The following is a 15,791-nucleotide window of genomic DNA, read 5'->3' on the forward strand; positions in this document are numbered from 1 at the left end:
TGTAGCTATAATCGCTGGGGTAATCCACTCATTTTCCCAAAAGCAATTTTTAAAAAATGTATGTAGCATTTTTCAGTTACTCTCATTCAACAGCCACTTGTCAAGATCAAGCCAAGGGTGGGAATTTCCTGGCGGTCCAGTGGTTAAGACTTCGCCTTCCAGTGCAGGGGGTGCGGGTTCCATCCCCGGTTGGGGAACTAAGATCCCACATGCCTTGAGGCCAAAAAACCAAAACAAAGAAACAGAAGCAGTATTGTAACAAATTCAATAAAACTTTAAAAATGGTCCACATCAAAAAAAGTTCTTTAAAAAACAAAGAAGATCAAGCCAAGGGTATATCAGGAGAGGAAGATGACTGTCTTAGAATCAGTGTAATTTACTGAGACAAGGCTCTACTTGGCTATGGGACCTGGGACCAGTTGCCCAGGTACCCCTACAGAACTCAAGTGTCACTTTCCCTCCTCCCTTCCACCACGACCCTCCAGCTCACCAAGGTGGATTGAGTCCCTCCAGTCCATCACCTTCTGTCCTTTCCCACAGCTATGACAACGGTGACCTTGGCAGCAGCCCTACCTGGTGTTCCTGCCTCAGTCTTGACCCCTCTGGTCTCCTCCCGCCACTGAGGATCTGAAGGGAAAAATCTGACCACCTCACTCTGTTGCTAACCCTTTTCCGTCGCTCCCCATGTAGCCTCAAGCGAAGTGGGTTTTAGGCCCTTTGCTTGTAAAATGGAGAGAAGAAAGCTTCACGGGATTGCTGTGAGAATTGAACAGCATAATGTAAATAAAACCGTCTGTTTAAATGAAAAGAAACCACGAATATAAGAAGTTATTATATTAAGGGAAATTTAAACTTACCAGTAATTTAAATCCCAGGTCCCATAGCCAAGTAGAGCCTTGTCTCAGTAAATTACACTGATTCTAAGACAATCATCTTCCTCTCCTGATATACCCTTGGCTTGATCTTTCTTTTTAAGAATTTTTTTTGATGTGGACCATTTTTAAAGTCTTTATTGAATTTGTTACAATATTGCTTCTGGTTTATGTTTTGTTTTTTTTTAAAGTAAAGTAGTTAAATGTAGTCACTTGAGTAATTAAATTGATAATTTATCTACTTGAGTAAATAAATTGAAATTAATGCATTATGTCAGAGGTTTGGTAGATTTCTACAAGCTGTAATGATAAAGTGGTGATACTGATTTTTCTGTACACGACATATACATATCAGAGGTTATGTCCAAATCAGTGCTCAGGTGGGAACCATCTAAATAATAGTTTGCTTATAATCCACGTGCACGGTTTGGTGTCACGCAGACAAAGCTATACAGCCCTGATTCTTTTTCTCAGAACCCTATCAGACTACAGATCTATGCCTTTTCAAAAGAGGTGTCTAATAGTGTTTCTCATCATTACAGAAAACCAAAATGAAACGCCAACACATCTGCAGATGCTTACCGGGGGCAGAAATCGTCCAAACAATAACATGTTCTAAAGTAAACATTCAACAATAATAAATAAGTGATAACCAGTTGACATCTAGTAAGTAGTCACAGCTGTGTATTAGGAACTGGTTGGCCTTATTAGTCCCAGAGGCCATCCTGAGTCACAAGAGACCGGACCAGTTTTGTGCCCCTGAATAAATGTAACCTGTAATGTTGTAAATATTCAATAATAATGGCAGCCTGAGACCGAATCTTCTCAGACACAAATTAATAAAAGAATGAAAATAGGAAATGCATAAAATGTTAGGATACTTGGAAAAGTTACAGCTGCTGAATGAATTATATCACAGCTAACTTGGATTTCAGTAAAGTGTGATTATGAGACCAATATCACTCTACCGGGAAACAGACAACAAAATCCGTGTTACTATTCAGAGCAGTACAGTTACGGGCACCTAGCAAGTGCTCCCTAAATATCTGCTAACCAAACTAACTGACAAACAAGGAACATTCAGGTGCTCTCTTACGGTCACCATTATTGATTCACGTATCTTTTGTTATTAGTGCTACTTAAAAGTCACGTCTCATAAAGATGTTCCCAACGAACGCATATAATATTCACGGTATTCCAATGATAATGCCCTATGAAACACAGTCAGCGCATTTTGATATCCTTCCCTCTCCAAGAACACAGTCTTTGAAATGGAGAATTTCCTTCTACCCAACCAAGTTGTGCAGGAGTTTTGAGATACTAGGACTTGTACCTTTATGCTAATGTTTGTGGGCTACTACCAGAGAGCAGACACGATACATACATGACACCACGGCCAGTACTCACCCCCCCCACCCAGCCTCATACCAGACAGCGAGAACGAGAACTAGTGATGCCTCTCTTTCCTACTTGGCCTGAAATTCATCCTCACTGTCAATTTCAACAGAGTATTCCACACAGCCCCGTTAATCGCTTCATGTATTCATGTGACAAATATTACCGAATTCTTGCTATGAGCCAGGCGCTGTACCCGGGAGGCACTTTGCAGATAAGAGTAATTAAGGCAGACATGGACCTTGCCCTCACAGGGCTTAGAATGACTATTGATTTGACACCCAGAGTGATCCTTACTTGCCAGATCTGCTCTATTGTATAGTGGAAGCGGAGATAATTCTAAATAGCTAAGTTTCTCTTCTGTTTTCAAAGGGGCTTGAAGCTGACAGGTTCTGCACACCTACCTACTGGCTGCATAACCCATGAGGCCTACTGAGTAATGTAGGAGTGAAAGATGAAAATAACCGAATGTTATTTCTTAGGGGAAAAAAGAGAAATGGTCTTCTTTTACTCATTTAAGTGTTTGATTCGGAAGGTCAGACCAATAAACCCACAGGAGAAAGTTTTATAAGAATTTTAGTGTAAATGAATTTTCCCCCCATTTCCCCTAGAGAGACAGGAATAAAAGCATTTTCTTTCCCCCACAAGCACCAGAACATAACCTACTATGCGGAGCTAGAAAAAGAGAACAGATGTCTGAGCACATGCCTTTTTCCATCGCCACTGGCACGCGTCGTGTCTGTGTCTCTCCCTTTAATCCTGCTCCCCCCGCCGACCCCGCCCTCTCTTCCCTCTTGGAGAAGGCAGCTCTGCCTTCTCCAAGCCAAGATCCCTGGCCTCCTTCCTCCTCTTATTTTTAAGTGGGCTGGTTGCGTTCCTATGATGGCGATCAGCTAGCAAGTTGTCGCCTCCTCCAGTTCTCTGCCCACCCCACCCCCTCCCCCCGGAAAAGTGCAAGATGTACCAACAGGGGTTTGGCGGAGCAGGATAGAAAAGTGACTCAGTCAAAGCAGGCTGATGCGAGCTAATATGTTACTGCCGATATCACACCTACTGTTCTACTGTCTCTAAGACTAACCCTGAATCTGGAAAATTACGTATTAGGCTCGGGTAAAACACTCCAAAAAAGATTCCCACCAAAATGTAAGTCTGTGGTGCTGCCTTCAGTGCAAAGACCCAGTTCTCTAACTCGCCGGGAGGAAGACCCAGGATGTGTGTTTAGGCTATTGACGCTGATGGTTGGTTGTTTTGTTTTTTTAACTTGAGTTTGTGCCTGAGGTGCCTACTAATTTCGCTCTATGTGTTAGAGCTCTAGCTCTAAGGCTAGAGTCTTGTGCAAGTTTTGGAAACTGGCTGGAACAAAACAAGGAAGAACAAAGTGACAAGTCATCTTCCTTATTATTCTTTCCAGGGTTCCATTGCTACTGCCACTTTATGTTTCTTTAAGGATTTTCTATTTCTTCCCTCTGAATATTATTTCATTGCTTCATTCTCTAAGGAAGGAAAAAACTAAAAAATTATACTGTAAAAATTATACCCAGAACATGATTTCTTTTTTGTCTTTCGCCCTTTTCACTATGCGGTGGCATGTGCCTGCTCTCGTATCTTTTTAATACTCGCTTTGTGAACATGAAATAATACAGTATCATTAACTGGAATTAATTTTGTAACCTTCAAGTGACATTGCCAATATTACACTTACAAATTTAGCATAGAACCGTATTTTACAATTCCAACCTATCAGAGAATGCAGTTGTGTTAAAGGACAAAACTCTGTATTGTATTTTGGGCTTCTCAATAATTAAGAAATAGAACTAAAAGCTTGCCATTCATTTATTCATCCCACCACATGCCAGACAGTATTCCAGGTGCCATGGATACAGTGGTGAACAAAATAGACAAGAGTCTCTCCCTTAAGGGAGCATGCAATTGACTGACTGGTCCTTGAAAATTCTGGTTGAAACTGACACTCAGGAAATACATTAAAACGCACTCCACAAGTTTCAACAGCTAGGGTAGGCTCTCTTTCCTGGCCCACTTCTTTCACAGTCACTAGGAAAGCTCCCTTTCCAATGGATCAGGTGGATTTATGACCCACTGCAAAGTTATAGCAAAGAGAATGTAGAAAATGGAAGTCTTACCATTAATAAATATGTAGATTGTAGATTCTGCTTTCTTTTTCTTGGAAGCAGGTGTAGAGAGATATTTGCAGCTGTAGAAGCCAGTGTGGTTTGCCTGAGCCGCGTTCAAAGTCAAAGTACTGCAGAACTGCTTGCCACTCCTTCCACAGGCAGATTTAGTTATGCTCAGCCTCCGGCTTTGGCTTTCCTTATTCACTGTTGCAGGCAAAGACCAGGAATGGGCCCCTTCCCCTCTGCAGTCACAGATAAGAAAACAAAACACAGTCAGTCACGGCTGGGGCCAGTTCTGAAGCTGTCATTTCTATCCTGATGTCTTTTCTTAAGTACAGTCACTTTCTTTACAGAAAAGTAACACATTTGGAAAAGCTATTAAACAACTCAAAATGTTCGGGGCATCCCTTCCCCTGATTCCCTGTGAGTAATTCCCTCCCATCCCATGGATGAAGGAATCACCCTCCAGGGGAAGCTGGATGCATGAGGTTTGCACTTGGCAGATGACAGAAGACCACTGACGTCTACCTGTCTACTCTGGGGGGGCCACCTTTCTACTCTCCTAAGGAGTGGTTCTGCCTGAGGAAGAGCAATCAGATTGTCCCCAAACCAACACGGTCACTCACCTGCATTTGAGATACAGCGTCTGGCCTGCTTGCATCACGTGCTGGGTGCCTTTTAAACTCAGCTCAGGACCTTTTAATTTTGAACCTGAACTACATCCTGTAAAAAAAGTTTTTGAAATGTGTTATTGGCAAATTGCCCTCTCGTCTTTTTTTAAAAGGTGTGTCTTTCCATAAAAGGTAACTTTTCATCTTTAACTTACTTGCATAGGCAAAACGGTATATCTGATACAAATTTATTTTAATTCACAAATGTTTTTCTATTCCAAGACTTCCTGCTCATGAATATTGTATATCTTACTATGCTAGATGATCTAAATAATATTCAAAAGCCCATTAATTTAGAACATTAATAAATTCAATCATGATTCAAAGTGCAACCATATTAAAATATATAGCGACTTCTTAAAAACTCTCAGGATTAAATGTCAGTGTCATCCAAAATGTATTTCTAATACTGAACTACCAACATGGGTCATCTGGTTTCAGAGGCCCGTCCGATCTTTTTCCTGAATACAAGGCACGGAACTTTTCCTGGACTCTAGACATAGTTGAGTCATATGTCGAGCCATGATATTCTAGGCGAGTCATTTCTCTTTCTGAACTGGTTTCCTCATTTGGAAAACTAATAGAATCAAAATCAGTTTTAGAAGCCACTTGGTTTGTCTTACATAATCAACTTCCTTCTATAATGGAAGAGAAAAGAGGAAACTATCTGCTCCTACGTGACATTTGAAAAGTATAAGAGACAATGAGATCAGCTATGCAAAAGTGTGCTAAAATCAACACATCTCCCTATGCCACAATATCTCCTCATGACACAGTATCTCCTCACGACACAGTATCTCCATACAACACAGTATCCATCCCGGGGACCAGCTATGAGACCCTGGCCAGGTCACCTTCTCCAGATCACAGTTCTCTTATCTGTAAGACGGCAGACTGGACTGCGTGACTTTGGTTCTCTGTCCATTTCTGACATCCCCAGACCCACGATTCTTTGAGCCATTGGTGCCATAGAGGTTGAGTCTCTGCTGAAGCTCTCGACTTAGCAGAAGAGGTCTCTGATCAGGAGCTCTCCCCTCCATCCCCTGCTCTCCCCCTCCTCCTGGTAAAAGCAGGAGATGGGGCTCGGGATTAGCGGAGGTAAGGGTCAGCAGGAGGGAGAAAAGATATTCTTGGAAGGAGGGAAGTTATGTATGCAGAGCCGATCCTAGGGAATATCTTCTACATAAAAAATACGTTTCCAGGGCTTCCCTGGTGGCGCAGTGGTTGAGAGTCCGCCTGCCGATGCAGGGGACACGGGTTCGTGCCCCGGTCCGGGAAGATCCCACATGCCGCGGAGCAGCTGGGCCCGTGAGCCATGGCCCCTAAGCCTGCGCGTCCGGAGCCTGTGCTCCGCAATGGGAGAAGCCACAGCAAAAAAAAAAAAAAAAAAAAAAAAAAGTTTCCAAAGTGGAATCCAAAGCAGAAGACTGGGATCTTAGACCACAGACCTGCATGTGTCAGACTCCACGGGGTAGTCTAGCAATGCTCCCTAGTGTTTCTCTCAGGTCCTAATATCGCAAAGAAAACTAGAGTCGGTGAAAGATCCGCCCTGGAAGCTTAATCTCTCCACTTCTTGCCTCGGCATTACTGGATGTGCTGCTCCTTGGCAACCTCACGTGGGAGCCAGAAAGTCCACAGGCACAGCATGGGGACTTGGTGCTCTGTTGTCTGGGTGGCAGACAGATGCCCCTGTCACCGACACCTAGCAGAATCACTCCCCTCCCCCACTCGCATCAAAGAACGTTTTGCTGGGTATGTAACTGCAGAGATGTTAGATGAACATCAGCTGCTTTGCTGATGATATTAATATTCTGAAAGTCACTTTTATATACAATAGGCCCTGGTATCAAATTACGATTGGAGCAAATGGCTCAATATTAACTAAATTTAAATTCGAATGACCGTTTCATCGAGCTCCCCTTGTTCTATCAAATAACCTCACAGAACAAGTCGACCCATTCAGGTACCTAAAGAAGAATTTTGTACTTTCCTCATGTTTATGAGTTTTCTGAAGTAACAGGGTAGCTCAGAATCAGTGATCCAGGAGGACACTACGCCCTTCAAAAGCCACAGCCAGCAGTAAATAACGCCTGCCCTAAAAAATGTCCAGGCCAGAACAGTTTCTGCCCTTCTTTGTGGCATGGAACTCCAGGGATTTAACTGAGCAATTGTTCGTGGGTTGGAAAAGGTCCACCCCAAGCTTCCTGTGGAAAATTCTGGCAATACTTGCAGGTATCTCTGTGGTTTGTATGCACATCATGAGTTTTCCCATCCAGGAGAGGCCAAGGGGAAGATGCCTTCCTTCCCTGGTATGAGGCGATTCCTACTTTTTTCCCCCTTTTTTGTTGCTATTTTGGTTTCCAAATTGTGTGAATCTTTCTCTATCAGTGCCCTAGAACACCAGTACTCCTGACCCTTGTCAGAGAGGATCTTAAACCTTGAAAGAACCACCCAGATCCCAGCAGAAGGAGATGTGTCATGCAGAGAATATCCCTCAAAAAATATGCCAAGTGCACACCCCTCTCTGCGGCCCCCACTCCAGCTTCCAACCAAAAGAAAACCACCTAACTGAGTGGTTAAATAAGACACTGAGAGAAAAATAGGATTATTGGAAAGCTAAGGGGGACAAATATTGAGAAAAATATTTTGCTACAGAATTTGTCTCCACTGACATCATGAATTTTGCCCTTGGAACAAGGAAGCTAGATAAAAGTAGTTGATTGAAAGAAAGGAAAGGAGAGGTATCAGGAAACAGCATTTCGAAGTAACTGGACACTTTGGGACATCACATCCTTCAGTTAATAGGAAACTAGAATCTCATAAAGATGAACGGAAGTACCAAGACTACAGTTTAACAGGAAAACTCATAAAGAAAAAGGAAAGTGAGATATTTATTCCTCAACTGCTCTGAAATGTCCTTAGGCCTTGAAATACTTCTTTGAAACAGTTTAATGCCCATACACCCACTTGTGTCATGAATATTTAACACTTTTTGAGTGTCTCCTGCGTGTCAGACACTTTCTCCGTCTTGGTGGTGATGTGTATATGGACGTGAATACGCATACATCCAAGATCTGATATCTTCTTCCCACCATGAGCAACTCTGTTTGCTCGACTCTTGAGTAGCTCAGAGTCACATTGTCCACTTAGAAATAAATCCACAGGATACTTCATTTCGAAGGGTGGAGTGCTACAACTTAACAATGATCCCCCATTGTGAAGCTCGGATGCGGATCAGAACTTTCCACTGTTTGTCATGGTAGAGCCTAGAAGTCTCGTTTAAAAGAATCATTGTCGCCTCAGGAAACTAGGTGGTCCATGAACTATTGTTTTCATCAAAGTCAACTACGACAGAACAACGAGGGTCAAAGAAATCTCCTTATACGAGGAAAATTACTATTTAAATAAAACCAAGCAAAAAACTCAATGCAATCAACATGAAAAGGCAGTCTACTGAATGGGAGAAAATATTTGCAAATCATATGTCTGATAAGCGGTTGATATTTAAATAAAACCAAAAAAAAACTCAATGCAATCAACATGAAAAGGCAGTCTACTGAATGGGAGAAAATATTTGCATATCATATGTCTGATAAGGGGTTGATGTTCAAAATATATATTTAAAAAACCCACATACAACTCAATAGGACAAAACCAAACCATCCAATTTTAAAAATGGGCAGAGGATCTGACAGACATTTTCCCCAAAGACAGGCTGTCAACAGGTACATGTAAAGATACTCAACATCATTAATCATCAGGGAAATGCAAATCAAAACCACAATGAGATATCACCTCACACATAGAATGACTATTATCAAAAAGACAAGAAATTAACAAGAACTGGGGAGGGTGTGGGAAAAAAGGAACCCCTGTGTACTGTTGGTGGGAATGTAAATTGGTGCAGCCACTACAGAAAACAGAATGGATATTTCTCAAAAAGTTACAAATAGAACTATCACAAGATCCAGCAATTCCACTTCTAGGTATTTATCTGAAGGAAACGAAAACACTTACTCGAAAAGATATGCATTCACATGTTCACTGCAGCATTATTTACAGGAGTCAAGACTAAGTGTCCATCGATGGATGAATAAAGATGTGGTATATAGACACAATGGGATACTATTCAGCCATAAAAAAGAATGCAATCTTGCCACTTGCGTCAACATGGATGGACCTTGACGACATTTTGCTAAGTGAAATAAGTCAGAGAAAGACAAATACGGTATCATCTCACTTACATGTAGAATCAAAAATAAAAACTAAGTGTAGACTATGAAAACGGGCTTTATCACATGCTTCTTTATTAGGAAAAACTTAAGGTCAAGCACAGTGGGCTAATAGCATTAAAAAGCCAATATGTGTACGTGAACTTACTGACTGAACACTGACACTTTGTACTGTGCTTGTCTGAATATTTTCCCTCGTTGTTTGTCTGTTCTGTATTATTGGGTAGGTAGAAAGCGAACAGAGCTTTATGGCTCTTAAACAAACACCCCTTCTTTCCCCACATGATGAACCTCTGGGAGGAAGCCCATGCATAGACTGTTCTAAGATGCTGCTCTACATTTCCCACCCGTACTTCACTGGGCAAAATGGAATGCTTTCTGGGACCTCAATGGGAAGCGTGAGTAAAATTCCAAGTAAATAAAGAAGGCTTTATTTTGCAACCAAATCAAAGCCCAAATGATTGAGGTTCTTTCTTCAAACTTCTTCAAAGCTACCATGATGGACACTAAGAGAGAGAATACCCACCACAGGTCATTATGAACCAGACGGCCTGGCCCATCACTTTTAAGACTGAGAGCAGGCTCTTATATAAAGTTTGACTAAAAGTTATCTTTAGAAAACTGCCTTTTGTATTGATCTGAATAATAATAGTGTTCTGACCTGTTAAATGTAACTTCAAGACAAGGTCATTAGCCCCTCTTCCTTCTAGACGACACCCCCTCACCCCTACTATATTGAAATCAAAGGGCTGTTCTCTGTAAGAAAGGGGCCTTATTCAAACAGGAATCATGAAACAGCTATGTTACTCCATTTTTGATGGGGAACCATGAATCTCCCCAGCTCCGCTACTAACTAGCTCTGCTGTGGCCACTGGCAAGTCACCTTAAGCCTCAGATTCTTCATCTGCCAACAGAGGCGGCTGGGCTTAGATTTTTACAATTCCTTCTGGCCTAAAAAGTCAGTGATTCTGAAATCCGCAGTGATTCATAACAATGTACAAGTTAGAAATCACATTTTAAAATATTTACAACTACTGGAAGAACAAATGACCCATTTAAAAAACTGACCAAGTATCTGAATAGACATTTTCCCAGAGAAGAAATATAAATGGCCAGGAAGCACGTGGCCATCAGGAAAACGCAAATCAAAACCATAGTGAGATACCAACTTCACACCCGCTAGGATAGCTTCAATGAAAAAGACAGGGGCTTCCCTGGTGGCGCAGTGGTTGAGAGTCTGCCTGCCAATGCAGGGGACACGGGTTCGAGCCCTCGTCTGGGAGGATCCCACATGCCGCGGAGCGGCTGGGCCCGTGAGCCACGACTGCTGAGCCTGCGCGTCTGGAGCCTGTGCCCCGCAACGGGAGAGGCCGCGACAGTGAGAGGCCCGCGCACCGCGATGAAGAGAGGCCCCCACTTGCCACAACTGGAGAAAGCCCTCGCACAGAAACGAAGACCCAACACAGCCAAAAATAAATAAATAAATTTAAAAAAAAAAAAAAAAAAAAAAAAAGAAAAAGACAAGAACAAGTGCTGATGAGGATGTGAAGAAACAGGAGCCCTCATGTATCGCTGGTAGTACTGTAAAATGGTCCAACTGCTTTGGAAAACAGATTGCAGCTCTTCAGATGGTTAAACACAGAGTTAAACAGATGGCTCAGCAATTCCACTCCTAGGTATCTACCCAAGAGAACCGAAAACATACGTCCAAATAAAAACTTGTATACAAATGTCTGTAGCGGCATTATCCGTGATAGCCAAAAAGTAGAAACCACCCAAATGATGGGTGGATAAACAAATGTAGTCGATCCATACAATGGAATATTATTTGGCAATAAAAAGAAATGAAGTACGGATATATGCTACAACACAGATGACCCTGGAAAACACTGTGCTACTGCACACAGAGGTAAGGCCACGTAGGAACACAGAGAGAAGACAGCTGTCTACAAACCACGGAAAGAGGCCTCAGGAGAAACCCAAACTGATGACACCTTGAGCTTAGACTTCCAGCTTCCAGAACCGTGAGAAAATAATATTGTCTTGTTTAAAAACCAAAAAGAGGCCAGTCACAAAAGGCCACGTGTTGTATGATTCCATTTATATGACATGTCCAGGATAGGCAAATCCATACGAGAGAAAATAAGAGTAGTGGTTGGCAGGGGCTTGGGGGAGAAAGGAACAGAAGTGAGTAACAACAGGAGTTTCTTTTGGGGGTGAGAATGTTCTAATATTAGATAGTGATGATGGATGCACAACTCTTGTGCATATACTAAAAATCACTGACTTACACAATTTAAAATGGTGAGTTTCGTGGTATGTGAATTTTATCTCAATAAAGCTGTTTTAAAAACAAAACTTATGACTAAAATAATCAGAGTTAAGTTGCATATTGAGCTATTTTGAACTTTGTCGCTACATACAACCTCATCAGTGTTAGATTTTTATACTTGTAGTTGTTTCTCCAGCTTAAAGCTTTAGAAGGCTGATGTTAGAGAATTTTTACTTCGTGTTCAATAACATCATTATTTATGTACTAGAAGATTTACAAATATATTGCAAAAAACCCACTGTTCCCCCAAATTGCAATCTTTTAAATTTAATGTTAATTTAAAACCACTTCCAAGCGCACCTTTTGAATTTTACCTATTTAAATTGGAATTTTAACAAATTGAGTCACGTCAAAAATTATGTTGCTAGAGCTCTTGGAAGAAATCTACGGTATTTCCTTTAATATTAAAATTATTGATTTCTAATGGATTTGGTTTTAATGCAAAGCTTTGTATATTAGGTCTCTTTCAAATGAGAGGCATCTGTCTTTGATTTTACATACCACGTTTTCAATAGTACATAATCCTACATGATAAATGACCTCTTTATCTAAATATAAACCCCCAAGTATCATGTTTCTAAAATTTGATGTTAAGACCCCGAGTCTTTACCAAGGTTGTGTGAGGTTAATTAAACATAATTCATAATAAAAGAAGACTTTTCTTTCCTCAAGATGTAGCTTATTAAAAGCTTAAGTCTCATAGACTAAACCTCATGGAATCTTTTTGGTTGGTGGCAAGGGTGGGAAAAAGGTTAAGAATGCAAATGAAACAAATTTCCAGAAACTTCCAAAACTTTTGTTTGAGATGCTAGTGCCTACGGGGCTCTAATACTTAATAAGAAGTTAACTCTTGGTCTTAACTTCTGTGTCGTGCCTCTATTAAAGTATTTGTCAGATAATATGAAGGGTCCCTTATAACTGAACACAGTTCAGTTGTATGTTCAGTGATAACACTGAACACACAACTGAAGACATTATACTACTTGAAGTATTATAACGTACTACTTGAAGACATTATAACGTACATTTTTCTCTCACTTCTAGCATGATGGGGAAAGACTAGAGCGCCTCTGTTTCGTCTACCAGCAGACTAAATCAAAGGTGGGAAAGCCATGGGAGTCTGTATGACAGCAGCGTAACTCAAGCAAGTCCCACAATGAGAGGCGACATTAGTTTTTTAAATGTTATTTTCCTCCCAGAACAACTGGCCTTAAATCAAGGAAGGATCTAGAGAAATGAAAGGATGTTTACGTAAAGACATGCACACATACATTGCTGCCTACAGGGAACATGCTTTCCTCCCCGGGAAGTGTGTTTTAGGAGTGGTGGAAGGTGGGTTTAGAAATGAGAGGGGGCATGTACATTCTCTCAGGCACAGGGAAACCTCTTTCCACGCTTGGACTCAGAAACTGACATGTACTCGGCAACAGCAAGAAGCTCTGACTCACTGCTGACTAATCCCTTGTGGAGATAAGATTGTGACTTTTAGATGGACAGGTGTAGGATATTTTAGGTTATGGTAACTGTGCTCTTGGTCCCAGGTCCACAAAGGACGGAATGGTTAGGTAGCTGCTTCCAGCAGGAATACACCTAATTTGTAGCAAGTTGCTAATCCCAGGGACTTGCTACTTTCTTTCTCATCTTTTTATTATCAAAGGATCCACAAAAAAAGAATTCAATGGTTTCTTGCTTCAGAGTTTCTGCTATCCCAAGTAATCCCCAAATCATCAGATCCAAACTAGGAAGCACCTGATCTCCATGCCTTAAGAGAAAATTTAAGTCATTTATATAGCATTTATGTCTTGAATTCAGGTGTAAAAAAACAAGTGAAAAAATTGCTTAATTTCAGCAGTGACAGTTGGCACAGCCCTAAACCTATGTTTACTTGAATAATTTGCTTGTTTTAAAGCTTACAGTTCACACTTTGTCAGTCAACAAACTTTCCAGTGCAGCACACAGAGGACACCATGGTGTTAGCCCCTGAAGTGACCATGGTCTTGGTTCCATCCATACATGGGTTACGGACTTCACTCATTTTTCCTTAAACTCTATAAAGGTTATTGAAAAGAAAAACAGTCTGTGTGGTTTAAGATGTTTACCAAGAGAAAAGTCCTCTACTGACATCGGCATTCCTACTGTCAACGTTTACGAGGGGCACGTCTTCAGGGTACCTCTCTGAGCTTTTTCCTTGACACTGGCTTCTCGGAGGGTCATGGTTTAACAGGGCACGTTCATTTATCATCGGGCCTGTCACCGGCTACCATCAGGAGCCTACCCTCCGAGTGACCTGTACCCAGGAACAGCTCCTTTTCATGTGACATCAGAGTTAATTAAGGTTGGTCAGCGAGAAATCTCCTGCCGACCGAGGAGTTACCTTTTTACCCCCCCAAACACTCGACTCCCACACCGATGTCCTTTTACTGAATGAGTTCACAAGCCACCTCCACAGAACTGTCTAACAAGATGTCATTTCAATTTACCATACGATGTCAAGGGAGTTATCTGAGCGGCTTGGAGCAAGGGTCAGGATCTGGTTGACAGGGCACGAGACGTAGCTCACAAAGCATTCAGTAGAGAAGACGGTAGGCTTTCCTCTACTTACACAAAAGGAGATGAACAGAACCAGTGCACTTTATACCCTAAAAACGCAAAGAGGAAGGTTTGGGGTATTAGGGAGGGCTCGGCACGGCTGTTTCTCTACCAGTAGCAGGAAACGCACTACATGTGAAGCAGACACACCCTACCATCCTCTGTTCTTATCCAATGTTACTGTTCAGAGGACTGTGGGGAAACTGGACCTGATGACACCTCACACAGAAGGGCTTATCATCACCGGCAGCGTTATGCTATCATTCATGTCGATTTACAAGTTATTTCAGGCCAGACTATATTAACTTTCAGGTTATAAACACCTGAAAAGAAAGAGCACTCCGCAGAGATTCAATAAACACACATGCAATATACAAACACTTGGTTTACTGGAAGCATCCAGGGTTTCTCTGCTGTTCTTCATCTTGCATCAATCGGTGCATCCTAGCATTTGGAGCAGGTTGCACCATTAGGCATAGTAGTCGTATTCATAAAACGTGTGAACTGCCCTAATATTAACCTCTATCCTCTGAATTGTTTAGGATTACAAGTTTCAGTTCAGCCAAAGGTATCCTCTGTATTCTTTTTAAACAAACAATCCCTAGTCTGGAAGCATAGGACAGTATGTAGGCAACCCACAATTTAAAATCTCAAGTCTTCCCTATTCTACATGGCATTAGGATCATGCTTTGTTCTACCACAAAACATTTTACCACATACTCTGTGTATTACTGGTCAATGCCAAAGTTCCGGGCATCTATGGAGACAATGACAGCAGGGCTCCGGAATACATGTTATTTACGTGGATCCCTCTGGGTTCCTTTAGGAAGGAAAGCATCACAGAGGAGACCTGGGAAATATTTCATCGATTCAATAAAGGAGCTTGCCATAGGATGGTTAAAGTATAAGAACGGGAATTAGAACTCTAAATTTTAGTTGAGACACTGTGTATAACCTGTCATGTAACACTGATAATCCTCAGGTTCACACACAATTCTTTCTGGAGAAAACTGAATATATCGTGGAGCTGTATGTTGGAATGCTATTAAGTAACCATAAAAAATATTATCATGCCAGGGCTTCCCTGGTGACGCAGTGGTTGAGAGTCCGCCTGCCGATGCAGGGGACACGGGTTCGTGCCCCGGTCTGGGAAGATCCCACATGCCGCGGAGCGGCTGGGCCCGTGAGCCATGGCCTCTGAGCCCGTGCGTCCGGAGCCTGTGCTCCGCAACGGGAGAGGCCACAGCAGTGAGAGGCCCGCGTACCGCAAAAAAAAAAAAAAAAAAAAAATTTATCATGCCAAAGTTTTAATTTCAAATCCAACATTATGCCTTAAAAATTTTGTACCATGAAATGAAGAAAGTCTAGCAAGTAGGCAGGCAGGAAAGCGTGTACCTTAAACTCTAGCTATCCATGCAAGAAAAGGACGAAAACGTTATTATCCTTAACTCAAATTTTGGTCTATCCTTTTTATATTGTATATTCTTCAACTTTCTAACCTATTACAAATAATGACACAACCACACTTGCTGAGCATATAAAAATACGGGAGAAATAAAATGAGATTG

At 41.6% G+C, this 15,791-nt stretch overlaps 1 protein-coding gene across 3 annotated transcripts in view; it reads right to left on the bottom strand.

Annotated features, from left to right (window-relative positions):
• FLT1 (fms related receptor tyrosine kinase 1) overlaps positions 1–15,791 on the bottom strand; it is a 172,753-nt gene that overhangs the window by 140,233 nt on the left and 16,729 nt on the right. For all 3 annotated transcript variants that reach the window (XM_032610754.1, XM_032610753.1, XM_032610755.1), the window contains exons 2-3: positions 5,026–5,122; positions 4,409–4,641 (exon numbers count right to left, since the gene is read on the bottom strand). In XM_032610754.1, coding sequence (XP_032466645.1) covers positions 4,409–4,641; positions 5,026–5,122 — 330 coding nt within the window. The remainder of the gene's footprint in view (positions 1–4,408; positions 4,642–5,025; positions 5,123–15,791) is intronic.

This window comes from Phocoena sinus, chromosome 18 (assembly GCF_008692025.1).
Source record: "Phocoena sinus isolate mPhoSin1 chromosome 18, mPhoSin1.pri, whole genome shotgun sequence".
Classification (NCBI taxonomy): Eukaryota; Metazoa; Chordata; class Mammalia; order Artiodactyla; family Phocoenidae; genus Phocoena; species Phocoena sinus.